The 27,723-nt window shown below is 44.8% G+C and overlaps 1 protein-coding gene across 1 annotated transcript; it reads right to left on the minus strand.

Annotated features, from left to right (window-relative positions):
- LOC139554443 (adhesion G protein-coupled receptor B1-like) lies at positions 1–27,723 on the minus strand. Its single transcript, XM_071367246.1, has 30 exons — positions 27,245–27,723; positions 21,881–22,789; positions 20,844–20,993; positions 20,609–20,707; positions 20,224–20,394; positions 19,795–19,959; positions 17,779–17,943; positions 17,446–17,610; positions 17,192–17,293; positions 16,938–17,044; positions 16,425–16,619; positions 16,172–16,240; positions 14,328–14,436; positions 13,285–13,428; positions 12,959–13,028; positions 12,561–12,663; positions 12,183–12,226; positions 9,551–9,677; positions 6,067–6,170; positions 5,847–5,949; positions 5,544–5,694; positions 5,197–5,266; positions 5,010–5,076; positions 4,547–4,804; positions 4,330–4,428; positions 4,170–4,206; positions 3,203–3,867; positions 2,840–2,947; positions 2,442–2,492; positions 1–2,075 (listed from the first exon to the last, which is right to left on the minus strand). The coding sequence occupies exons 2-30, from the start codon at positions 22,596–22,598 to the stop codon at positions 1,878–1,880; spliced, it is 4,614 nt and encodes a 1,537-aa protein (XP_071223347.1). The 5' UTR covers positions 22,599–22,789; positions 27,245–27,723; the 3' UTR covers positions 1–1,877.

Genomic DNA, 27,723 nt, shown 5'->3' on the forward strand with positions numbered 1-27,723 from the left:
TAATATAGATATGTTTTTATTTTATTTGAAAAAAATCACATTCATCTTGTGCTCTCAAAACTATACATTTACAACAAGAGGGGGGCACTATGGCTAGGAAGGAAATGGGGGACAGGAAAGATTTTTGGCACATACTGTAGTGCAATATTGACAAGATTATCAAAAACACACTATTACAGAAGACATGAGGTTCAGTTACTCCACAGTGATGTATGGAGTCAAAACAGTTATCCTGAAGCACTGTTTTTAGATATATTCTTATAGGCTATTATTAATTCTATATAACATCTGCTTTTTAGAATTAGAATAATCTACTAATCACAGACCTCCAAATAATTTGTAGTCTTGCGCTTTCACTCGGAACACAAGCAAACCTCTATTGAATGAATGTGTTTCATTACTAATACATATTTCTTATACAACAAAGTATCTGTATGCTCTGTAAATATGAGGAACATGTTATAAAAGAGTATTGAAACATCTTAAGAAAAACCGGCCTCATAATTCTGATATCAGTGCAGCTTGAGCATCAAGCGGCCATCATATTGCACTAGTTTCACACTGATGGTTTTAAAACACAAGGATGTTGTGTTGGAGTCCTTAGTAGCTGGCACTGCGGAAGTGAAGCCATGTCATTGGCAAGTGCCTCACAGCGTATAGTCCTGGGATCTAGAGTTCTTTCTGCAAGGCTGTGTGTGTCGCAGGATGGAGAAGAGGTCCAATAGCGGGGCTCTTGTTTATTGTGAACTGGAGGTGGGAATCTAATGGTCTTTGTCCAACACTTCCTAATGATGCCGCTCAGCAGTTCCCAGAAGACACTGCTCTTCCTGTAACAGCTTGATGCTCTTCCAGGTGCCTGTCATGTGCTGCGGAGGCAGAACACAGGCATAACCAGGGTTCCCACCAACATGCTGACTGTCTGAATGCTATGCAGTCCTTTTGGGTTTCCAATTCAAATCAAATAATGATATGTAGAGTACAGTGACAAAAACTGTAAATTCGTGGGTAGTAAGATGAAAACTGAGATCGATGCTAAAACAATAAAACAGAATACAGGTAATAATGATAATAACATAATAACATGATAATGATAATAATAATGTTCTGCTCTGTAAGCATGATCAAGCCTTGTCTCCAGTGTCGGCATCATAGTCTCAAGAAGAGAGTTCCATTGGAAGAGTCTTTGAAGCTCTTTAGATGCACTTCCAGGCGAAGCGAGAAAATAATAGCTACGACACAGCAATTAAAGGGTGTGTCCATAAACCACAGCGTTGAGTCAGACACCAAGTCTGATGGGAGTCCAGTTGTCTCTTCTTGCCTTGTCCTAGCTAACTTGGAAGATGCCTTGGCCGCAAACACAAAAGTACAAATGTTCGGTTTGGTTAGAGCTCCGGGGTAGAGTGAAACTCACTGTTTTAAACGAGTCGAAGTGGCCTGTTGACCGCATGTTAACCATGTCGACCACACCTCTCTTGAGCCCAGTCGGAAGATTAAAGGAAACCTCTGTGGTCAGACCACAAACAGAACCAGAACCAGTCCTTGGAACCATCCGTCACTATCTGATACTAACCGCCAGTCAATATCACACTGCTTCTCTAGTGTTGCTCATTATCATGTCCTTGCTGGAAAACAAATCTTGATGACACAACACAATAGCCTCCCTCCTTTCATCTCTTCATCTTTCTCTTGTTGAGGGTTTGTAGACATGGATTCTGGGTTCAGCACTCTCTCAGCTCTCTCTTCCCCCACCTCTCTTCACTTGTTTGTTCTTGGCTTCCTCTCCTCCATCCATGTGGATCCATGGCTCTTCTTCTCCCCAAACCAATAGAATAGGTGACCGATTTTGAACTATAAGGAACAATCTCAGGCTCATCCTCTCAGACCTCCGTCTGCAGGTCAATGATGTCCTGGCTGACCATTGAGATGGTGGCTCCTGCGTTCTCCCACTCCACCTGCTGCATATGCAAGGGCGACACGGCCAGGGGCTCTAGGTCCTTCCGCACCCAGGCAGGCGGCGAATGCTGCGTCCTCTGGACCCCATCCCAGGGTCTCTCCACCTGTTGCTGCTGCTTGTCCTGATGAGGTGAAAAGTGGAAGGCCATGAGTATTTGTGTCATCAATAAACCCACATTGGATTTGGTACGTTCAATGCAATAAAGCTGGACCTATATTTTTATGAAAATTGTGAATCTGGTTGATAGGCAGACCAATGGTCATTCATTGTCCTATTCCTTGTTTATTCCAACAACTGTCAATCGACTAGCCATTAACTAACTACCTTTAACGTAACTTAAAAATCCTAATATAATTGTGTAATGTGGATAAACTGTTCCTCTTATACTGGGGGGCTAGTGGTGCATTGCAATGCAGAGTATGCCCTATTTAAAATGCCTTAAAAGGTGTATTCAGTCAGTTAGACCAGTATGGGTAATAGGACTCACGCTGTGGTTTGTTTTGTCACTTCCTCCAGAGGACACGCTCCATCTCACAGACTGTAAGGAAGAAGATAAAAATGCATCGTTTTAAGTAATTATCTTAAAAGACTGTTAATGCAATTAACAGCTGAGGTCAAAGGGGTTTTCTGAGGTCAATGTGGTTTGCGGAGGTCAAGTTTTCGTCAAGAACAATACTCTTATGTAAATAAAGACTCAGCATTTCTGCATGACGAATCTGATTAAAAAGATGTTCCTCGGCTTGGAATGGTCTCTCTCACTCTTTTGGTTAACGTTGTCTAGCCTAGCGACTACCCATTTATTTTCTACTGTATTTATCTTCAATAAAATAACTGTATGTGAATCTTTATGTACACTGTTAAATAGATTTCTATATGATTATTTACCTTGCTGTCTGAAGCAGGGGACTCTCTGTCTTGTTTCTCAGCGTGATGTAATTTCCTGTTGAGGTCCTGGAACATGTTCTGGTGACGTTTCCTTGTGTGCATGATCTTCTACAGGACACATGGGGAATATAATAGTAGGTCAGCAAATGGCACAAAATGACTCAATTTTAGAGAAATTTAATTTGGCTACTGATGAATTCTTTCTAGATTATTGGTTAATATACAAACATGCACTTGAGTTTGCTTAAATGTAGCTCTTTGACGTTATTACATGTTTATTACAAGTTTATAGATGTGCTATTAACCTGATAATACAGTATTTGTTGTATAATAACTTTTTGTTGGTTACAAAAAGACACATACCTCGAAATCTAATTCAGCGTAACGGGACTTCTGTCTCTCCAGGGAGCTCATGGACAGTGTGGAGATGGTCTCGCTCTTGGACATCATGGAGTTCAGAGAGTCGAAGGTGTCTCCCAGGCTGCTGTGGGTGATGTGAGACTCGCTGGACATGTTGTGGATGTTCTGGATGGGTGAGTCCCTCTCCGAGTAGGACACGCTGACCCGGTCGGACGGTAGCGTCTTGAGTCCGAAGGTGGCCTGGGGTTCGGCGAAGGGCCCACTGAGATGAACCAGCCTGGTCTGTGGAAGCTGCTCCACGCTGATGTTGTACTTGGACGGGTCCTCTTTGGCCTTGCGAAGGGTGGAGGTGGTGTTGGGCAGGAGCAAGTAGCCACTACCGTCGGGGCAGCTCCCCTCCGCCTGGCCACGCGCCAGGTCGGCATCCAGCTGCTGGAAGAGCTCACCGTCGCACACATAAATGGGTTTCCCGCAGGAGGACGGGTCCATGCCGCCATGCAGCCTGCTCTTCTCCCTCTTCAGGGTGAGGGTGTGGCTGGAGTACTCGGGCACGGCCTGCATGTGGGCCTTGATGGTGTGAGAGGGCAGGGTGTGGAAGTTGGAGCTCATGGGGAGGGGCAGCTGAGGTGGGAGGGGCATCTTCTCCTCACAGGAGGAGTTCATACCACCTAGAATAAAGAGGAGGGAAGGGGTGGGGACAAATGGGTAAGAGGGTGCACTTACAGTGCAATCATGCTGGGCATGTCTGTTGATTCACATTGATTGAAAGGATGGTCAAATGTAAATAATAGATTCAGAAATAATCAAAAGGCTGTGCTGAAATGTTTTCCTTAAGTAGCAACATGCCTCTAAAATATCTTCATTCTAAATGGACAAATAAAGGCCCTATGCCCTTCAGGAATGAAAGGGCAATTAAGTAGGTGAATGGAAAAATGGTTAGGGGGGAGGTAATGAAAGGAAAGACGCTCACCAGGTCTGTTGGATTCAGCGTCCTTCTCGAAATCAGACTGCAAAAAAATACAAAGAGAAGGTTTTCTTAGTCTTTATTGAACACTTGTGCATTGAAAACACACGACTCAATCATTCATAATGATTTCATTCAAGACACAAGCATAACCAAAGACACTCACCATGAGCTGGGTGTGGTGGCTATTTTGGATGGAACTGCCAGAATCTCCATTGCCATCGTCCTTACGGTCAACAACTCTGCATTTCACTGCCTCTTGGACCTATTAGAACAGTGGCAGAATGACCAAACAGTCAGCTACATTCTGACGTACCCTTTCAGAACACCCTCCAATACGAACCAAAACATAGGAAAATAACACTGGAAAACATCGCGCTTGCCTCTCTACGCAGGATGCAGTGCACCATGACGATTATGAACCCTTCCAGGGAGTCAAAGACCGCGAAGAGGATCTGGAAGAGAGCGGAGCGGCGGTCGGTCATGGCCAGGACAGCGGACATCCAGGTGAGGGCCAGCAGGGGCAGGATCACACAGGAGCTCCACAGTGACGCTCCCGCTCGCTCCTTCAGTTTGACATCGGTGATGCCGTCCTTGGACACCAGTTTGTTGAAGACCAGGATACCAATTACCATGTTCACCTGTTCAAAAGAAGTTGAAGACACGATGAGTGAGACAATTGTAGTGAGCAATGGGTTTAACTGTGGTTAACAGTATGTTTAACAATGGGTAGCCATTGGTTTAACTACTATATGTCATAAGAGAATGCATGGTAAAGTATTCATTAATAAGTATTTGAAGGTTTTAATATGTATATATATATTTTAGAAATACAGGGATATATACCAGAACAACAGCAGCAGCGGGTCCAACAAACGAGTAGAGGAGTCCATCCTCCAGAGAGAGCCAGCAGCTACAGGGAACAGACAGAACAAGAACAATTATTACATGAGCTAGGGTAAGGGAGTTAGAGAGAGAGAGAGGTAGAAGAAAGAGAGGTGAGGAGGAAGAGACAGACTGAGGTTCAACGTACTAGTTGACGGTGCCATATCCCTTAGCCTTGGTAAATCCAACAGACACAGCCACCACCAGAGCAGGGAGTCCTATACGAGAGACGGGGAGAGAAGGAACAGAGTTAGGATTGAATGAGAAGACAAAATGGCAGAGATGGAGGAAAACACGCAGTTAAGAATGTCCAAAGATGGTTGGAATTAGGTGAAGTCTGGAAAAGGAACGACGGACACATTGACAGACTCATACAAATAGAATGACTTTATCTACTCTTTTAATGGGGATGCCCTTTCTAGCAATTATGTTTCTCTGGACAGAAACACAGACACAGTGGCACACAGACAGAAAGCCATTTATTAGGGCACGTACCCCAGCCCAAGCAGAGGAAACGCTTGCGGATGATGCGGTTGCGCAGACGGCCCGTGACAGCCATGTAGGACTGCCATGCTTCCGTCAGCACCCAGCAGAAAGATGAGAGGAAGAAGAAGTGAAGGAGGGCAGCTACCACACCACACACCACCTGAAGGAAGGAGGGAAAGAGAGAAAGAGAGTGAGAGAAAAAAAACGGTGTCAGTGGTGCGGCTAATCCCCAAGGCCTCAAAGCAGGAAGTCAGTCTAAGCCATAGAAAATAAGAAAAAGAAGAGAGGGGATTGGTTAGAATTGTGCCCTACCTTGTTGCGAGCCTGGGTTTGTCCAACCAGAATGAGGGCATTGGAGCAGATAATGGAGAGGCAGAAGTTGATGAGGATCACTGAGCGCTCCGAGCGGATATACCTGGAGGACGAAATGGAGAGAGTGAGGACGGGGGGAAGACAAAGAGTGTTGCTCACACAAAAACATATGATATTACTGAAATGTCTAATAGTGGTTTTGCTTCCAGGGGGCACTTACTTCCAGACGGAGACATAGATGATGATGAGGAGCAGAAGGGTGAGAGAGGAGACCCCACAGCCCACGATGAGAGTCACAGAGGGAAGCAGAGTCTTATCCATGTTCTGTAAAGAGAAGACAAGAAAACACAGCGCATTCCCTTAGTACGGTGCACACCAGCAAACACACCCACATGAAAAAGGCTAACACCAGAAAATGAACAACGACACACACACACACACACTAGCAGTGAGCCTTGTGGGCAGGCTCTCTGCTGCGCTATCTGGAACAGCAGACGGCTCCCTGTAGGCAGACAACTGAATGGCACAATTAGGCCACTGCTAAGGCAAGGTGACCCCAAGGTGAACGTGTCAGAAAGATGAAGCGGCGAGCCAGAGACTTCGCCCGAGGTCACTGCGTTTCCCCATTGAGCTTTTGAACCAGCAAATGAGGCGAGAAGGATACAAGAACATATATCTCCCGCTACTAAGCAGAGGGCGAGAGAGAGAAATATCCTGGGTGTTCCAGCATGGTGGCTTGCTGTTATTTTCTCCTGCCATTGTGGTGCGACAGCGGCGCTATAGCTGCAGTAGTAACCTTCTACGGATCTCCACCCACCCTTACAAGCTGATATCTGCATAGATTTATATGCTGTTGTGTCTTTCTATGAGGGGATTTTTACTGTGTCTGTGTGTGTGCCTAGTATCTTCTCACCCCTCCCTGCAGTGGCCAGGTGGGCTGTTATCCTGTGCATTAATCTGACACCTCCTGCCCTCCCACGTCTCTGACAGCGTCGGAGGTGCCCACCTTTGTCTCAGACAGCCCTGGCACACTGAACTCCCGGCGGCGGGCACACGGGAGAGGATGTCGCGCCCCTGTTAGCCCTGTTGCTGACTCACCTGTGTGGCCCACGAGGGCACCAATACTGATGAGAGGAAGCCAGTGCCCCCCACCCGCACCCGCCAGCTAACTGGCTGGGGCTTATTGCCTCGCCTACCGTCCCCCTGCTTTGATATATTTTGTGGGGGTTGAGTTAATTGAACACCTTAGATTAATCTGCATCACCGTGGTGCAAATGAGACACGGACGCATCGTGTTCAGGAACCCAAGGTGGAAGCCTTCTTCATAAGCGAAGAGTTCTAACTAGGCATTTTGATAGGGGTTAGGAATTGTGGCACTTATAAAGCGAGCTAAATGCTGAGGAAGATAATAAATTGGCTATCTGGGATCCTTGGGACGTCACTTTGAAGTTGAAAGGTAAAATGGTTAAGGCTTTGGCCTTGCAGATAATGTCTGAGAGGCTAAAATGGGGATGAATGCAGTGCCTTGGAGGGCTGTCTCTGTCGCTATCTGCTCTCTGTGTGGACCTACCTCATATCCCTGCACAGCTGTCAAACACCACCTAAGGCAGCCAAATTCTAAATTAGCACAGCAAATTTGTTTCGAAATCTATCCAACTACATCAGAGGCTTCCAAACCAGATGGCAGACAGCGAAGGGGTGCGCTGAACTGCCTTTTGCTTCTACCTTTTGCTAATGCCAGGGAGAAATAGAACAGTGGCAGCAGTATGCTAGCTTCACTATATCCCTCCCTATCTATCTGTCTATATGGGTTGATGCAGCCTTTAGACATGGGCTACTGAATGAAACTGTAATTGAACCTGTCTTGAGTTTGCCCTTGACGGAATCCCAATGTTCCCATGTTCTCCTAAACCTAGAATCAGGACAACAACAAAAAAGTCTTTATGGTGCCTATTAAGTGCGCATTTTCATTTGTGATAAGGCTTGATTACCCAGTGCGCACAGCTCTAATCGGGGTCCATTGGTCAAGGTTATCTTCACTGACTAACTAGGTGGGCCACTCCTGCCTCTTTGACCATGTGTCCGAGACACGTTCTCATTGGTGCAGGGTCCAGGAAGCAGACCTTATCAAATGAGAGCGGAAACACTGCAGTGTCTGGCTGTTCTCTCCTCTCCCATACAGCTGGCAGGCGGAGGGACAGTATTGAAAATGTCTATAGTACACATCAAAGGATGGTGGGGCGGGTGGAACCGTCAATGCACAACCAAAGGTGTGCCTCTCATTGGCCAGCATCTTTGCCATTTTTCAGAGAGACTTGATGCAGCCCTTGGGGGACAAAATGATTGGCGTAGCTGGCCGTTGACTATGGGGGTGGGTAGGGGTGGCTGGTTTTTGATGTTGTCTCACAAACACAGGGGGCGCTGTAGCTGCCTTTCTCTTTTCCAGGCTGACAACAGAGACAAATCAAATGATGACAACAGGTCTAGAGACAAACAAAGCCCAGATTGCATCTCTTATGTTCAGATTGGCAGCATCTTCCGCTGGATACAGCAGAATCATGCAGTCCAAGCATACTGACTGGCTGTGCTTTTGTATAGGCTTAGACATGCTTCTGCTGGGCCCACCACGGTTTAGTATGTGATATTTGCAGTGGAACGGAAGATAATCGTATGCGCAATTAAAGCGATCCGAGAGACACATGCGTTTCTCTGAATTGTAATAGCAAGTCCCATCTGTTGATTGTCACTGTGGTTTTGTTCATTGCAGCAAACTCAGCACCAACACTGCACAAATGGGTAAACCATTATCTCTGACCTGGGGGGTTGTATAGGGGGAGGGGATGGGGGTTGTTCTTCCTCAATATCCCAGTTATCAAAAATCACACAGATGAGCTTGCACCACAGAAGTCGTTCCCAGGGCAACTAGAGAGTGAACCGCTATGGAGGCACAATCTAAACGGGGTAAATTATACATTGCCTTTGCGCAATAGAGCTCTATACATATTGATAAAATGAATAGACTAATCAAAGTATATGTTCCACCAAGTCAGTGCATGCTGTGAAAACTATGAAATGCAACTCCCTATGAATTTGAATAACCAAAATTTATGAATTAAGAAACTTGATCTAATGGAAACACGTTTCTGATATGTAGAATACATTCTGATATGATTAATAAGCCTAAGTGCCTGAATATCATACACATTGTTCAGGTGATGCCTGTAACGTTAGCTATTCACTCTATTTGTAGGCTACAATGAAAACATTTAGCATTATGTTTTTCAACTTGAATTGATCTATTTCATTCAATTGTTAATAATTACACAGCATTGCCTCCGATTATTAATGCAGACACGGGCATATGTCATTTCCACATATTTGATTAAGAAAATGTATTGAAAACCATCTTTAAAATGTAACGACTAGGCCTATTATCACAATTATTCGACAGTTATTTTGATACATATTGAATGCCATTTCTATCGGACATCAACATGTTGCACAGTTATCTGATCGTTAAAATCACCAGGCTATCAAAACTATGGTCAATGGCACCTGCACCGAGACAAAGACGAGGAAGCTGGCAGCGCGAAACCGAGTCATTCGAAAAAACAACGCCTATGTTTACATCTCATTCTGTCACCACACACACAAAACGAACATTAACATGAAAGAAACACACGGTAAACAGGCGCATCACTTACCATATCAGGGTTTAGACGCGCTAAAATGGCGAAGGTGGAGAGCCTGTCACACACGCATTTGGTTCTGAATGAATCAACAGGGACCGCTCTGCAGCTACGCGCAGACCAAGATCCAAGCAGCGAAGAACTGCACAGGGCGAGAGTGAAAGAGAACAGCGGGTTATGTATGAGTGAGGAAACATTTTTCTGAGAAATGATTCAAATCAATTCCTCTACATCCCAAACAGTTGTCACTGTAGAATATAATAAGACCACATAAAATATGCCCAGAACACTTGTAGTAGCAAATCACAGGTCTTTCAGTTTTGCATGGTCATTTGAAATGTACATTTAACATTTTATTCATTTAGCAGAAGTAGTGAGTGCATACATTTTTCATACTAGTCCCCCGTGGGAATCGAACCCACAACCCCGGCGTTGCAAGTGCTATGCTCTACCATGAGAATGTATATTTTTAATACGTGATTGTTATGATATGTGATATGTGTGTGAGTTTTATCCAAATCTAAGTTCTTATTACACTGTAATGATATAAGAACAAACCTGTTGTTTTCACAAGACAAACTGTTTTGTTATAATGAGTGACTATGTCTCATTCTGTAATTGTAGTTCTGACACCTGAAATGGTGGCTCTGCTGTGGGATGAACACTTTATTGTTGCTAATGCTGTACCAAAAACATAAACAATTATCTGTCTAATTTATATTCTTTGACTATCTTTCAGAAGCAGTAGTATATATGAGATGGTGGACACTGGAGAACCCCAACAAGCCTATCGTCAATATACTGAAAGAGGAGATTGTAAAAGAGAATCCATTTCTTCCAGCAGACTTTCTCAAATGTATGAGTAAAATAAGAAATATGAGTGAATTTCTGTGGATGAGAATGGATTTCATTTGTGCCCTTCTGCTAAACCATGCATGGCCTTATGGTTTGTGCATGGGAATCACTTCACCACATGACCTCTATATGACTGCCATAGGGTCTTCTCTAAACCTTTTGAATATCTACGGTGTATGATGTTAACTCTCAGTTAAGATGGCAACTATGGATTTTCATCCAAGTATATCCAGTTTTAGGTATTGAGACAAAGGGCAAAGTCTTGTCATCAATGACCACTAAAATACATTGTAGTCAGCCATCTCCAGACAGCATCAATCCCTTTTCCTCATCATGGAAGAATGAGGGATGATACACAAGCGCGTCACATATTCTATGACAAAATCCTTATGTCACATGGGGGTAAAGTTATCAGGCTGCACTGTACAGTAGAAGATCTTGCCACCTCACAGTGTTTCACATGTTGTGAGTGTCAGGGGGAGAACATGGAAAGGTTTGTTTAACTGTAAATATCTGACTGTGTAGCTTCGAATGGGGATCAGACAGAGTAGGTTAGCTTGGAATGAGTCTTATGTCTAATATCTAATGCTAATAGCATCTCACTGAGAGGTGGACACTGACTCTAGACTAGCCTAGCTTAGCGCTAGGCCTCAATCTGTGTGTCTATAGCATAGCATAGACAGTTGGGCGTGGATTGACATGTAGAATAATGGCATCTCCCCCATGAGCCTGCCTCAAAACCAAACAAGTGCTGCTCCACAGAGTAAACATTGACCCAAACTCTGATCCAGGGCTTCTCCCTCTCTCCCTCTCTACCATTCCCCCCTCTCCTCCCTCCATCTAGGCATTAATCACATCCGCTGTCCAAAATTAATCTAATTTAGCTGGAGGCACGTACCCCCTCCCTTCTGAAAGTGTATGAGCTAATTACATTTTCTCCCCTTCCTCTTTTTCTTCTTCTCTCTTTCGACTTGGGCTGCTTTTCTCAGGTGGGAAGGGATTCGGATGTGGATAAGGGCCTCAGTTGAATGCATTGCAGTGTTTATCTGTGATCTACAAGTGTACAAATCTAAATGTAAATGTATGGCTGGCTGCCTCCAAAATAGTCCCTATGGAGCTCTGGTCAAAATTAGTGTGCTCTATAGGGAATAGAGTGCTATTTAGGATGCATGCACCCTAAGCCCCACGGTGATAGATCCAGAGCTGGGGGTAAACATAATGTCAGGGGGTGTTCGTAATGCATTAAAATGCATCAAATTATTATTTTTAAACGTTCACGTTTCACTTCCTTTTAACCTCTGTTAACCTTTAAAAGGACAACATGACAACGGGAGAGATGGGAGAAGAAGAGTTGCCATTGTCTTTGGATGGTTAGAATGAAACTTTACGTCAATGTTGCCTCTGTGTTGTGTCCCTCTCTAGTTAGTGTGGTATGAATGGATCCTGATGACCTGTTGCTCAGTGAAAGGTGTCACAGGGGGCTCTGAGGATGAGAGAGGCTGCTACCAATAAAGCCCAGAGAGATGGGTCATGTCAACATGGTCTATTGATGCTCTGTCCCTGCTAGTAGAGATGATTGACATTAGAAGAGATGCAACACTACTGCATCACAGTGACTTATATAGCTAAAGGGTGAATGGTCATATAAAATGACAGAAGCAGGAGTGAATGGATCTTTGAGCTGGCAGGAATAATCAAGTATCCCCAAATGGGTTGACAAAATGATGAAAACATGGACATTTATGAATGGAAATACACAAACGGGATGTAAACAACATTAGTCACCACTTACGTTTCACTCTCATCCCAGGAGATGCACGTTTCATTTATGGTGTCCTGAAAAAAGAGAGAAGGCGGGGTAAGGATCTAAGAAGAAGGAAATGCGTGTGGTGCCCAATCGAAGCACAGTTGGAGTCCTCCATCTACCACCATATGTGTGAGATGCAACAGCATGGTGCTGACCACCATCACACGTTTCTTTCACGCTAACTTTCACGCCACTCCTCATTACCATAATGGCGCAGGTTTATTTATGCAACTTAAATATATAACTCTGAAGTTTGTGGTTTAAAAAGTAATTGCGGCACTGCAAGTGTACAGGAAATGTCAAATGTTGGATGCTTGTTCAAAACGTGTAGTTCTGAAGAGCCATTATCCAGGGGAAACTTACATTATGTTGGTGGGGGAACTCGATTTCCACTGGGGGGGACAGCAGGCCTGGGGTGGGCTTGACCACAACTGTGACTACCTTGGAGTTGAGGACGGTGCTGTTACTGAAGGGATAAGAGACAGGACATTTGGTCAAATAAAGCACAGTTTTGTAAAAAGTACTGTAGGTTTAATTCCGGTAGTTGATTCAATGGCAATCAATGGCTGGCTACTTCAGGGGAATTCTAAAATGATTTGCATATTGTTGTTTTTCACCGTGAGTAACCATATGTCTGTAAGTCACTGAGTCCTAGCCCAATTTAGGTTTCAATTGAGGACAGTCTACCTTCCTCAAGGTACTGTATATCTAGAAGGCACTGTCAAAGTGAGCAGTATCAGTCATTCAGTAAGGAAGGATACCTTTGGAAGGACAAGATAGAGCTGAGGTTTCTGTAGAGAATGATCCCGGTCACAAATGCAGTGGTGCCCTCTGTAAAAGACAAAACCCACAATTATTATCATTATTCCGCTGTTTCACTAGGAGAGAAGAAAATGGTAGACGTCAACAGGAACAGACAAGAGCTTCTGAGACTTTTTGAGTTGGTAGAACTGTTTGTTTTACTGTCTTCTATCTGTTTCCTTAAACAAATAATACATGCATGTCATTTATATATGCAGACTAGCTGTGTATGCATCAGTGGTTGTGAATGTACACTCTTTAACTACAGTATGTATGCCATTCTCACCAGACTGGTCGATGGACAGAGCGTCACGGGAGACAGTGATCTTCTCCTCTGAGGTCCTGACCCAGTCCATCATGCCTCTCCAGCCTTTCACCGGGAAGGTGAAGTCGGTGGTCATGGTTGTGGGGCGCTTATGGATGCTCAACACTGGAGAGGAGACAAAGAGATATAAGATGTTGTGTCAAAGAGTGTTCCTGGAATACATGTTGTGTATAGGATACATTGACTCCGTTAGGGTCTGGGAAGTGAAGAATCAATTCATTGAACCCTGAACAAGTTGAGGGCAGCTGTGGCTTCATGCGTCACGTCTTTAACTGTCTGGAGGAGTTGCTGCTGAATCCTGTGTGAACTGCGATTGTGAATGTCACCTTTTGCTGTAGCCAAGACGACATGGCAAGATATTGCTGACGCAATGAGAAAAATGAAGCGTGAGTTCTACAGTTTGGACAGTGTGTCTTTTCTGAGAGTTTATGTAAAACCCAATCTGCTACTAGCTTCTTCCCACATGATTGTTAACTTGCAGGATGGGGTGAAGCTTTGCATCATAGCGTCCAGCTAAACATTACCTCGTACCCCTGCACATCGACTGGGTGCTCCCTGTGTATACCCATGTTATTTTTTATCTTTATTCGTTACTCACTTTGTATTTATTCCTTGTGTCACTATTTCTATATATAAATTTTTTAAATCTTTAAATCCATATTGTTGGAAAAGGACCCGGAAGTAAGCATTTCACTGTTATTCTACACTTGTTTTCTACTTTTTACTATCTTCGAAGCATGTGCATTTTTTTTTTTTTATATATATTTTTATTTGTACATATTTCGATGCTATGGTTCTGTGCTATCTTGAAGATGGATAGCTACTAATGGGCCTGCCGAAATGTCATAGTGATATCAGACGCATTTCCCCCCACTAATCTAGAACTTCTCTTGTGACATGATGAAGATTGATGCACTCTGTGGCCGGATAAAGGTGAATACAAATCATCGTTATCTCAGGGGGTAAGAGCAGAGAACAGCTGGCAGGGAAAATGTGTAGCTCACCTAAATTCTCGGTGACTTCATAAATGTCTTGGAAGTCCTTCATCTGCATACCAATCATGTCCACAAAGTCCTCGACGAGCTGCAAGAACTCCTTGATGTTAGTGCCCATCTAGAGGAGAGACCGGTGGAGGGAGGGAGAGAGAGAGAAGGAATAAGGGAGGAGGGGGGAGACCGTCAATGAATATAAAATAAATCCTAAACATCCAGGGAGGGTTTGAAGTCGGTTGAATTAACGTCATTACAACCCATTTCTAACCAGAACTGGTTGATATCTGGTTGAAATTGCATCAATATTACAATGCCAGTTTTGCCCGGCTGGGAGACGATTCGTTTTTCATAGAGGGTATTAGCATAGCTTATCTAACCTGTGCATATAGAGAAACAATTCATGTATAGGCCTTATACCGCACTGCATATGTAATTCCTTTCATACTTTGTTTCATTCCTTTACAATACTAATGTCCCTGAGCAGTGAAAATAACTATCATCCACAGTGGAGCCCCCGAACTTCCGGAGGGCCATACATGGGCATCAGGCAGCAGGCTGCTGTGGAAGAGAGGGAAGGCTCTTACGTCTCTCTGACGCAGAACAATTGCGATGTGGGCGAAAGGTGTGTGTACATCTGTGTGATGCATATTGCACAATGTACAGTGTGTGTACGTGTCCCTTCTTGACAACGGCCGTGGTCTGTGGGTTGGTATGGCGATGCACAGATTGGAGAGTGGGCGTTGAGATTCTCCCTGCCTGCCTCGCTCTTTCCCTCTGCCCCGAGCGTTAACTCTCTCCTAACTGAAACACTGCTAGTTCATAATCAGTTCATCTTCCATTTGACACGCACGTTTTTTTGTTCCCTGAGATTCGGGCCTTTTGATTAGTGACTTGAGTTATCTAAACTAATATATGTATTACCTTTCTCTAGCCATGTAGATAATAAACCTGCGTAATCCTATCCACGAGGCTGGGGGGCCACAGTTTACTTGAACAGGGTTTTCATCTTTCAAGTGTCAAAATCAACATATTGCAAAAACGTTATGACAAATATGGGATAAAAACGCCAAGAGCATTCAATTCAAATTCACGAGAGGCACGTCTGATTCAGAGCATAAGATGCTAAAAAAAAGTTCCATGGATTTCTACTTATCCCTTATTGGTAATGGTTCATGTGAGACAGACATGAGTTAAATAGTATGGTAGTGTGCTATCCTTGTTTATGAGAAACGTGCTCCTAACACGATCTTCAGTATAGGATGGTGTGAGGGAAGTCAAGGGGTTGTGGATTGATATGACTCATGTTCTCTTCCTTTTTAATCAATATTCAAAAATGTTTCTGGGTGTTCTGCTCTTCCTATGGTGTCTATTCTTTAGTTGGGAACTGAATGTTTTTTTTGGGGGGGTGATAATGAGGTACCACCGGCTAACCACTTTCCCCCCATTCACTCTCACACTTACAACAACAATGACAACAACACAGACCAACCCCTCCCCCATTCGCTCTCACACTTACAACAACAGTGACAACAACACAGACCAAACTTTCCCCCCCATTCACTCTCACACTTACAACGACAGTGACAACAACACAGACCAAACTCCCCCCCCCCATTCGCTCTCACACTTACAACAACAGTGACAACAACACAGACCAAACTTTCCCCCCCATTCACTCTCACAACGACAGTGACAACAACACAGACCAAACGTTCTTCTCCACTCCATCCCTCACACAGTTGCAAAAACGTTCCCCTCCACTCTTTTTCTCAGTTACACAGTCATACAAACATCCACTCACACCTATTCATATGTTGCGTTGCATAAATCCACTGCTGTCAGAACTTGTCACTCACCAGCTGTGCCTCCTCCCATTGGTCATGATGTTCCTCCTTCAGTAAGTTGCTGATTGTCTGGGCATAGTTCTGTAGAGAAGGAGATACGAGCGATAGGTGTTAGACTTGATAAAGCCCAAATCATACTTTGCTGGAGGAGTGTGACGGCATACACATGGCAAAAATGAATAGCTTACTCTGTGTGAGTGACAATACACATTACAATTTTATTTTCAATGCTTAATTCAAAAGCAACACAGTATTTCTGGCTCACCTCCACATCAGCATTGCTCAGGCTGTGTCCGACTCCCTTGTAGATCTCGGTGGTGTTCCTGAGTACATCCATGATGGACAACAGGTCTCCGCTGTACTTGGTCCCCTCATCAGAGGTGGCCCTCAGTCGGGAGATCACCTCCGAAGTCCCATCAGCCATCAGGCCCTTCTGAGCCTTATCAACACCATGCTGGGCCTATGGGAAGGGAGGGTAAGTAGAGAGGTCACACTAGGCCATTGATACTCTAGTTGGTGTACTGATACACTGTAGCTTGAGTACACCGCTGGGAAATCACAGGCTGTGGAGATGTGTTTTGAACCATCATCATATTAGGTATCCATCATTGTAATGAGCCCCATCTCTAAGGGTTTTGTATTTATGACTTTAAGGGCAACGTCTTCAGAGTTGCGAGGTTTGACTACTAATTGTGTGATCCAACAACAGATGATCATAACTAGCAGGCTTGTTGGAGGATACATCTCAAGACACTCCTTTCTGGCGTGGTCAACTTACCAACAAGGAAATGTCCTGGTAGTTCTTGGAGATGCACTTGATGTGGGTCGGGTTCTCCCAATAAGCAAGGCCTACGGCGCCAAGGGTGCATCGGCGCAAGATCATGCCTGTGTATACAACGGAGTACTGGAGGTCAGCATGATCTTACACAGGGAGGATTACACTACTTAAACATGTGAAGTACATGTATACGGAAGTGAAGTAAATGTGTGTATTATAAAAGATAATGTGCTCCATGTGTTAATGTTCTGTACCGGTGGAGTCTATAGGGCAGGTCACTGCAGCCATATCTCCTGCTGGGGTTCTCTTCCACACAACATCACCGTCGGTCTCCTCCTGACAGATCTCATGGGGTTCTGAAAAGAAGAGAGGGAGACTTGGTTCCATATTTTGGTGCATTGAATCAAAGTATTTATTGGTTTTCTCTGGTCAAGTTGTATTTGAATACTGTTGTTTTGTGTTGAACCACTGAATTGTATGTCAGCCATGTTTGTTTTGACTCACTGACCTGGGCATCTTTTCTCGTTGCAGCGTCTCAGCTCTCCTCTCTCTCCAGGGCAAGGCTCTCCACTGAAGTAAGGTCCTTCGCACATCCTCTGTCTCTGCTGGCTTCCTCCACCACAGGTCTTACTGCAGCTTCCCCATGAGCTCCATGATAACCAGCGTCCATCAACTAGAGACAGACAAAACACAATGTTACCCCTTGACCCTGAACAGACTGACCAGTAGGCAGTGGCCTTTCACCCATAGACTACCCCTGGAACTGGTTGAACTGGTATTTGAAGAGTTACTATGACAAAATAAGTTTCCGTTTCAAACTCGGTGCTGCCAAGCTATCTACCTGGGCAATCTTTCAGGAAGCAGTTATTGGTCTCACGCCAGTCACCACGGCACTCCGAACCTCCGTAGGACGGTCCGTTGCATTCACGTGTCCTCTGCTTGGTGCCATTGGAGCAAGAGGTGGAGCAGGTGGTCCAACCAGACCATTCGTTCCAGGCACCGTCCACTAGAGGGAACCAGAGAGGGAGGTGGAGAATTGGGACACCATCAAACCTCGGGCCATTATAGTAATCCTCATGGCACAAAGATGCCATTAACATTTTAACATGTCCTACTTTGAGACTGAGGAGCAGTGAAGGACCAAACTCTGTTCTGTTTTGTCCTTCGTGCACCACTGCAGATGTCTCTAACTCTAAAAGGCTCCCATGCCAATTGCCTTCCTCAAATGACGCACAAAACCACCAGTTGTTTGCGCATAAGAGCCTGATCAAGTGTAGTGTATTTTAAGGGAGACAAATGTCTGCTTGCTCAATGCAGGTCAACATAGGCCTAATACAATGTATCATATGGGAAGAAAGGTGATGGGCCTATTTTTCTAATGGATGCGTCCCAAATGACACCCTATTCCCTAAATAGTGCACTACTTTTGACCAAAGCCCTATAGCTATCCTATGGGCCCTGGTCAAAAGTAATGCACTATATAGGGAGCAGGGTGCCATTTAGGACGCAGACAATGTTTCCCAACACAGGATGGCAGGCCTAATTCAGGAGTCTCTAGAGGACATCGGATTCCATCGCTCACAGAGTTCCACCTCGTTAAGTTAGCCCTTCAGCCTAAACGGGTGAGCAGGAACCTTTTTTTATTTTGTTCTAATGGGAATGGATGGGGCACTTGATTCAGTGCAACACTTTACTTTTAATTCTGCTCTAAGCACTGTCCTCCTTGTCTATTCTTGGGTAGGCAAGGAGGAAAATTGGCCTGATGAAAATACATGACAGACCGTTTGAAAAAATGTATAAAAGTAATATTTAAATTTCATGAATTTAATTTCTAAGATAACAGTTTTCCAAAGGGCAAGACAATTTGTCAGAAATCGAATAAATCATTATTAATGGATAAAGAGAGAAAAAAGGTTAATGACATTTTAGATTTCCTGGCTATTCCCAAATATTTATTTTGGAAGCCAAAGTAAGTGTTTTCTTATTGGGTCGAATAGACTATTAAAGATGATTTGTCCTCCGAACCGCTTCAATTTCAGGTGAAATATATATTCGCTTTAGAAATTAGATTTTCCCAAAGTTATGACAGTCATTTACAGCGGCCATCTTTTGGTGGAGCCTATTGCCATCTGCTGTCCACAGTATAAAACTACATGGCCAGGCACATTAAATTAACCAACTCAGCTGTATTGAGGAGCGGCAGAAAATCAGTCATTTGCTAAGGGAATAATGGAATTGCAAATGAAAAGCCATTGTTATAATATCTACAAAAACATCTAAGTACCAGACGAATGAAATATTTATGTACGTAGGTGAGAGAGAAGAGGACTAACTCACCTCACTGTCAGTGGGCGGTGTGTATGTATCAACAGAGAGAGAGAACTGAAGCTCCTACATGTTTGTGTGTGAGTGAGGAGTGTATTACTCACTGCCTGTACAGCCCATGACTAAGTCCTGCAGGCATTTGTTCTGCAGATACAGTACATCAGTTGTGACGTCAAACTAATATTTGACTCCCCAGATAACCACTAATAGTCAGAATGGGTAGGATGGGTAGAAAGGAAGGAGGGAAGAGAGAAGCCTTGAAAGTGAAAGTATCTTAGTCGGTCAGAGTTCTTCCCACATGGGTCAGTGAGGGTGTTTAAGGCTAACCCATTGACAAATATATACTCATTAAGATGAGTAAGTAAGTGGTCCTGTGTGGCTGAGTTGGTAAGAGCATGGTGCTAGGGTTGTGAGATCAATTCCCGCTAGGGTCACGTATACTTAAATATATGCACTCACTGTTGTAAGTTGCTTTGGATAAAAGAGTCTGCTAAATGGCACACATCATAATTAAGTAAGCAATAAGACTAACCTGGGCAGACTGCGATGTTGCAGAACTTGGTCTGTTTGATGGGTCCCTTGCAGGGTTCTCCTCCGTTCTGGGGCTGCTTGCAGGTGCGGGTGCGGTCACGGTAACCACGGCCGCAGGTGGACGAGCACAGGCTCCATGGGGACCACTCGTCCCAAGCTCCATCAACTGAAAACAAGAGGAAAAATTCGGCCCATGTCACCAAACATACATTTTTACAGTTTTGGTTCATTTGCCCGCAAAATAAATATGAATTCATTTTAAGTAACTGAGTGTCTTTGGGTGTTGACTGTTCAGGGAGGGGACAATTTCATGAGCTATCCACTAGATGGAGTTGTGATCTTAACCATAGTTGCCAACCTGTCTAGAGGAACACACACACATGCACACAATAAACACCACCCTAAACCCGGTAAATGAGCCACCACTTACCGGGGCAGACCATGGTGTTGTTGCAGGGCCGGTTCTCGCGGAGGGGGCCGGTGCATTGGGTGCTGTAGGAGGAGGTAACACAGAAACGGGTGCGGGCCTGCCAGCCCTCTCCACAGCTCACTGAACACACACTCCAGGGGGACCACTCATCTGCAACCGCAGCAGCGTCCACTACAAAGGTCAGGGGTCAAAGAGTCAGCGCTGAAGGTCCGGCGGCCGTAACACTTGTTATATGGTATATGGTATATCTAAGGTATATATCGAACTCTGCAAATGGTCTACCGGTATCTTAAATTTGACAATTTTATACTGGTTATTATGCTATTGTAAACACCTCTCCAACTATTCCTAAAACTGGATTTTCCCCCTAGAATTTATGTCTCACCTGTTTGAGGGGCCACAACTCCAGTGACAGGAACATCAGCGTTGTCTCTTTTCAGGCCGACGATGGAAGCCAGGGCTTGGCTACGGCTGCGCACTTGACCTGTGGAGGTAAAGGATGGTTAGTGAGCTGAAACTCAAACTGCTTCCAAACAGATCAACACTAAGGCAGACAGTAGGTTGGGCGTTACAGGCTGACAAGAAAACAGACGGACAGCTAGATTGACAGGTAGACTCACCAATGCAGGGCTGAGGGTTGCAGGCACGCCCCTCTTCGACCACGCCTTCACACACACTATCCTCTGGCTGACAGGCTCGGCTGCGCACCTGGACTCCACCCCCGCACTCCATACTGCACTCAGACCAGCGGCCCCACCCACTCCAGCCCTCTGCGGGAGAGAAGAGGCACATTGCATACATGATACATGACACACAAGTCCAGAGACATAATTACTGAGGATGAGACTGGTACGTAGATGTGGAGTCAATAGGCTGAAGGACCTGAACTCATTCTACTGCGCAGAAACTGACATATCGAAATTGCTACAGTTCAGTAAGAATGTAAATTGATTATTCAGGTAAAGTTTTCTTAAGGATTTCGATGTAAAAACGGAAACGGGTAATTAGTGTGCATGTCAGGGAGCTGAGAAATGCACAAGGACAGCTCTTTGTGAGAAGCCATACCAGATTTAAAAAAATAATTTGAAATGATCGTTTGCTTTCCAGCATCCTGGAAAGCATGGTGTGCAAGGCTTGTGTGTTGCTACGGTTACTGCAAGTGCTTGACTTCGATTTCCTGTGCAAGCTAACTGTGAGGGCTTTGTGTGCGCTGTGTGTGTATCTCTCGCATCCCACAATCCCTCAGCAAAGAGCCAGTAAACATGTCCGCCATCCAAGAAAACAAAAAGGCGAGCTAACACATGTGCAGTGGGAGCTATCTGACCATTTAGCCAAGGAGCCCCACAGTCTCTTAATAAACACCCTTCGTTTACGCCTTATGATACTGGGGCAGCAAAAAGCACATCTTCAGCAGAACCCCACATTCTCTATATCAGCAAAGGAGAGTGGGGGGGGGCATCTCAACCACATGGAGAGTGAGGTAGGGTTGATGAGTTGGAATCAACTTGAGGATATTGTGCTTCCAAGGGAACATGTCTCCAATCAGCCAGACGGAGATCTAGTCTAGACTCTGCACTCTTAACAAAAACAAACATGTGGAGCCATGGACATTGAGCATAACACAATGAGCAGATGAAATGGTGGTAACTCTACTCACTTATGATCTCGACGTCGCGGACAATGTCACGTCCAGTGTCTCGGGGGGTTGGGGTGCACTTCTCCAGGTAGACGCCTCCGCGGTAGCAGCCGCCGGGCTTCCTGACGGGGGTCTCCCAGCACTGGCAGGGGGTGTTCATGATGCCGCAGGGGTTGAGATGGGTGCTGGTGGACAAACAATTCTCCAGCCACTGGCACAGCTTCTGACAGGCTGGCATACTGGGGTTCCTCTTGCCCACCACCAGGAACTCGGCCTTGAACTCACCGCTGCTCTCTCCCTCCACAATCTCCAGGCCGTGTCTTGGCGCCACCTTGCGGAGCTGCAGGAACTGCTTGCTGGACTCCAGGTAGGTTACAGACGTTGAAGCATCGCACAATCTGACGACTTCATCAAAGCTCTCCATACCCAGGTAGGTGCGAGAGGTCTCGATGAAGGAGTCGAACTGGAAGGTCTTGACCTGGCGGGGCAGGCAGGAGTCGGTGGGCTTGGTGATCTTCATGTAGACGGTGTAGCGGCGAGGGTCTGGGTTCTGCAGGGTCCAGGAGCACGGCGTGGAGGGCAGGTTGGCGGTCGAAGAGAACAGCCCGAAGAAGCGGCTCTGCTCCAGGGTGGCGCAGGTATCAGAGGCCGGGCCGGAAGGGACGCTGGAAGTCAAACCGAGGAAAAGGAGGGCCAAAAGGGCCACTAAGGGCCCGGACTGGGGAGGTGACCACGTCATTGTGTGGTCGCTTTGAGAGGACGTTTCGAGGGGACACAAATCGATTTCACTCTTTTCTCTCTCCTCTATTTATGCAATTTGTTGCGATGTGACTTCGGTTGCTTGGACCTTGTTGGTTTAGTCTCTGAGAAATTGGATGGGGCTCAAAGGCTTCAGTGGGACAGACAGACAGTCATGTGTCAAAGATGTGTCTGTTGGATAAAGGGGAGACAAAAAAACGAAACATGACAGGTCACTAAGTGTAACAATTCTCTGATCAGCACCTACCAATATGAACCTCGTGCCAATGGTGAATTCAGGAATTTTTCAGAACTAACTAATATTTGATTTTCATATGATGATTATACTCATTGCAACCTGCACATGTTGTCATTGTTAATACATATTTGGTCTTCATTTACTTAATTGACATACCTGTATAAATAAAGGTGAAATGAAAAAAATCCTGGCCCTCTGATTACATTTATCCCCACTTGAGTGTTGAGCCTGTGATTAGCATTACTGTGCATTTCTGTGCAGCATCAGATCTCTCCAGTGAACAAATGAATGAGGGTCCAGAGTATAATAACAGTGTGTGGACCTGCAATTACAGTCCTTCGCAGCGGGCTAGCCTCTGCTCTCTCTCTCTCAATCTCTCTCTCTCACTGTTTCCTCCCACACACGGGAATGTGCCACTAAACGCTAACCAGTGTGCGTCAGGCTGACGTCTGTGCCAGCGCGTTGCCATTGGGAACTGCAGACAACGCTTAGAGTCACTTATACTCTCCACATAATTATTCACATTTCCTGTTGCTCCAATGTTATTTTCCTTCTGTAACAAACTGGCTCCAATTAAGATCCTACATCTGTATCTGTCAAGTCACGTATATGAATACCCCTATCTGGCCTTGCAGCAAAGAGCACACAAGATCAATGTCCCTGTGCTGGACTCTTCATGTGGCACCTTATACTTGATGAGTTTGCACAATGTCTAGGTGTTATGGCTACTTGGGTTTGGGGCGTTTTGGGGGCTAAGGAGGGAATAAGGAGAGAAGAAGACTGTTGCTCAGCAACAACTTTCTCATGCATGCAGGGCAAGGCTATTCTTCCTGCCATGTGTCACTGTGGCAGCCCAGTCTTCTTGTGCTACTGATTAACGTCCAAAGAAGCCCTGAAACAGGATTAATCCACCAAATGATGCTGAGTAGTTCATGAATATTCAAATATTACAAGTAAGTTTCTAAGTCTTGGCTACGTTATTGGGGTGTGTTGAGGAACAAGTCGTATAACCAGGTGCAGAGTGATATACCAAAAAACATGAAATGCTTGCAAAAACTTCAGCAAGGCCTCCTCCTTCCCTTGTTTTCTCAGTGGCGGTGCACCTGCATCCTGTAAAGCTAGACCCTATCACTCCTTTCCCCGTCCATCTCGCTCTGCAAAAGCCTCCTTCCTATACCCTCCCTCTGAGGTAGACCTATGCTTTGTGTGGGAGCATGTCTCTCACTCTCTCTCCTCCCTCTGCCTCCCAGATACCAGCCGGAAGCTCCATGAACGGGCTTCTGGTGAGGCGAAAACTGAGGAGAGAAAGGAAAAATGCCCGGCTGTCTCTCTTTATAGTTCCTCTCTACTCCCCTTCTCTCGCTCTATCTTGCTGTTGACAACAACATTGCTGCAAAAGCAGGCAGCCTCGGCGTCAGCAGTTGGTAGTTATGGCAACAGCTGTTATACATTTTTGGTGCATATTGTTGTAAAATTGAGAAGAGGGGAAAAGGCTAAATTACCATCAGGTGCTCTCTGTTTGTGCTGCGATGCACAGTTTTCAAGTGTCACTTTTCATCAAAGAGACGATGATGTGCTTTGCATAACACCATGTATCCAACAGCGCTAACAGCCCAGTGAAAAACACTCCTGTTTCTCTCTGTGAATGTGCACTTAGGACTGTGTACAACATGTTGAAGGTGTACAATGATTCAAGACTTCACAGGGGATCTGCAGAGATGGAAGAAGTGCTTTAAGGCAGAAGGGCCATTTGTTTGCATGACTAATGAAAATGGAGCGCTGTGAGAAAGTAAGTGTGTGTGTGTGTGTGTGTGTGTGTGGGGGGGGGGGGTGTTAGGAGTTCTATTGCTGCCATAGAAACCATTACCCTTTGTATGTTGTTGTTTTGAAGGCAATCATAGATCAGTTGACAGTGTATTTACCTATGGCTGTCAAGCTCTAAACAAGTTCTAGTCATAGTATATTGCCACACAGACAATACATTGTTATTTGCTCTACTCTGCACTGCATGTAATCTGTATATGAACTGTATTAACACAGGGACATCTCCTTGGTTCTTCTGAAAAGGTAACATGCAGCAGATGAAGGACACAGCTGCTGCTGGTGGCCAGCAAATCCCCAAATCTTCTATCACTTTGTATCTTTTTGTGCAGAGGTTGGAGAAGGGAAAGATGAGAGAAAGCAAGCTGCAAGGTCATTTTTACTTCCTGTCCCCATTTTGTCCTTTCTCTGTAAGATTGCTCTCTTTCTGCTGACTTTCATGACAAAAGTAAAAAACTTGAAGGAAGCAAAGACCCTTTGCGCTCGGTGCCATCAAGTTCATGAAATGGCTCACGCTGTATCTTTTCAATTGCGTGCCATGTGCAAGCCAAGGCAGGCACATGCAGGGCACCACCCTTCGACTCTGTGGCCGTTTGACTCTCGTTTTACAAATTCACGTGAGACCACAAGAAAAAGGGCGCTGATGAGGAAAATCAACACAGCCCAAGACTACATAGACTACTACTTAGACCCACTTGTGATGGGTGTGAGAGAAAGGCTCTCTCCCACACTGAATGTCACTCAGCTTTTGGCAACCTTTAAATATGCCTGTTTCCATCCAAGTGTACCCCCTCTGTGTCTTTCTATGAGAGCTGACTTGTTTGTTAGCACTTTAACACATGTATCCTAATTATTCACATTATAAAGCATTACTGCCTCTAAAAGTCCCCCTTTGTTTTGGAGACCTATGGTGAGAGTCTGTTCAGTTTCTGTGGCAAACGTGTGTGTGTGTTTTCCAAATGCACTTTTGGAGGTGAATGCTGTACAATACCAGCAGGCAGCCAGTTAGCAAATGAACATCTTGATTTGAAAACAAGTCATCCCATGTGTCTTAAGTTCCAAAGCATTACATGAACGCTGAGTCATGCCAAAACAACATGCACTGACATGAACGCTGAGTCATGCCAAAACAACATGCACTGACATGAACGCTGAGTCATGCCAAAACAACATGCACTGACATGAATGCTGAGTCATGCCAAAACAACATGCACTGACATGAATGCTGAGTCATGCCAAAACAACATGCACTGACATCATGCATTGGGAAGGTCAATAAAGCCAGTAGACACCGTTTGATGATTATGAAGTGTTCTTCTAGTTTCAGAGTCATTGAATAAACAAAGACTGAAATGGTAATCATGAAATCATTGCTATACAGTATGTGCTATTCTTTATTCAAGCAATAGCAAATGCTGCGTTATCAAATGATAGGCTCTCATCAGACATTATTAACTCAAATCAAATTCAGAGATTCATCAGAGTTCAGCAGGGTACGACCATGACAGTTGGAAATATTGAACCGTTAAAAGGAACCACCACTGAAGACTGAGAAACTTTGGTAGAGCAACCTGTTGATGAATGCAATGCATATACCCTTCTGCTGCTTTTAACATATGACAATAGATGACCACTCCCACGGCAGAATTGTTTATGTCTGACATTCATGATAAACATGATACAACTTCACGCTGTCATCAAAATCACTTCCAATTGACAAGCTCATTGCAGACGGTTTCTCATGATGTCTGTCTGTGTCCGTGTCTGTAAAGTAACACTATATGAAATGAAACGTAGTGCGCAGGGACATTGAGAAATATTGCCCGGCTGAGTGAAAACTTACAGTGGAGTCATCAAGTTGATACAGTATCTCCAAGGGTAAAGTAATTACATGATATCATTGATATGTAGAAGATATTTTGAGATCACATAATGCAACATATACCGTTCGGATCCGTGCTGCCCAAATGGATCTGGACGGCTATTCACAAGGTGGAATGATAGTTCCTTGGCTCCTACAAAATACCCTAATGGACGTGGAGCAATACGTGTAAGACCTGTTGAAACTTTATTTGCATTTGCATGCTTGTTTCACATGCATAAAGCTCCTCATGTTGTGTCGTGTTCTCGTAGGCTAATCATGAATCCAATGTGCAGGTTGCTGCAATAATGTGTTCTGAAGTCACAATAATGCACCAATAGGACGACGGCAGACAAACGGAAAGACTTTGACAGAGCTTTAGACTGAACCCGACTTTCCTTGTTCAGCACCATGGACAGCGACCGAGTCAGACGGTTATTGTTCAGCACCATGTACAGCGACTGAGTCTCAATACGCCCGGCGCTGCACTGACTAAACTGATGCTAACATTCCAGTACCTCAACTCTCCCAAAGTCTAGCAGGTTTCCTCACATAAGCTTCCATGTAAACACATCAAGACAAAAATAAATATGTACTTGGAATACCAACTATTTCACCAAGCACTATTGACCAAGCACAATATTGAACTGTCAAAGCAACAAAACACGTAAAAGGAATCAACCAATAGAATAGGCTACTACCGTACCTCAAGAACGTTCTAGTAGTGCACACTCTCCATCCAAAGGTCCACAATTCCTCGAGCTGGATTCAGGAGGCAACTTTCGAAGTCTTCATGTTGTCATCGAAGAATGTTCGGGCCAAAACGTTCAGCAAGGGGCGACGGCAGAAACTGTAAATGGCAAGTCCAGACCCGACTGTGTCGGGAATCGATCCCAAGTTCTAGAGCAGTGTCCACTTCCACAAGCAAATGTCAAATAAAACGACTCTGACCAAACTCCAAAGAGTGTACTACCAACTTTTCTTGGCTGCTATATCCAGATAAACTGACTATAGCCAAATATCGAATTGATTGTATATTGAAGCTCCAAAAAGTACTGAAAGCAGAATATGGGTTCTTGTCTTTCCTTTACGAGCTCCAATATATCGTTGGTACTTTTACTCCCGGCTTCGGAGTCCTGCTTGTGGGTCTTGCACTGCAAAGTGGGTTTCAGTCTCAGTGTGCCT

This window comes from Salvelinus alpinus, chromosome 26, assembly GCF_045679555.1.
Source record: "Salvelinus alpinus chromosome 26, SLU_Salpinus.1, whole genome shotgun sequence".
NCBI classification, from domain to species: Eukaryota; Metazoa; Chordata; class Actinopteri; order Salmoniformes; family Salmonidae; genus Salvelinus; species Salvelinus alpinus.

Bases quoted from the DNA above. Each gene is read 5' to 3' on its own strand.
- LOC139554443 (XM_071367246.1), bottom strand. From the start codon at position 22,598: ATGACGTGGTCACCTCCCCAGTCCGGGCCCTTAGTGGCCCTTTTGGCC. The intron at 20,395-20,608 runs GTGAGACATAAA...TGACCTTTGTAG, and splicing joins AGTTGTGGCCCCTCAAACAG to TGGACGCTGCTGCGGTTGCA. The intron at 13,429-14,327 runs GTGAGCTACACA...TCTCCTCTCCAG, and splicing joins TGAAGTCACCGAGAATTTAG to TGTTGAGCATCCATAAGCGC.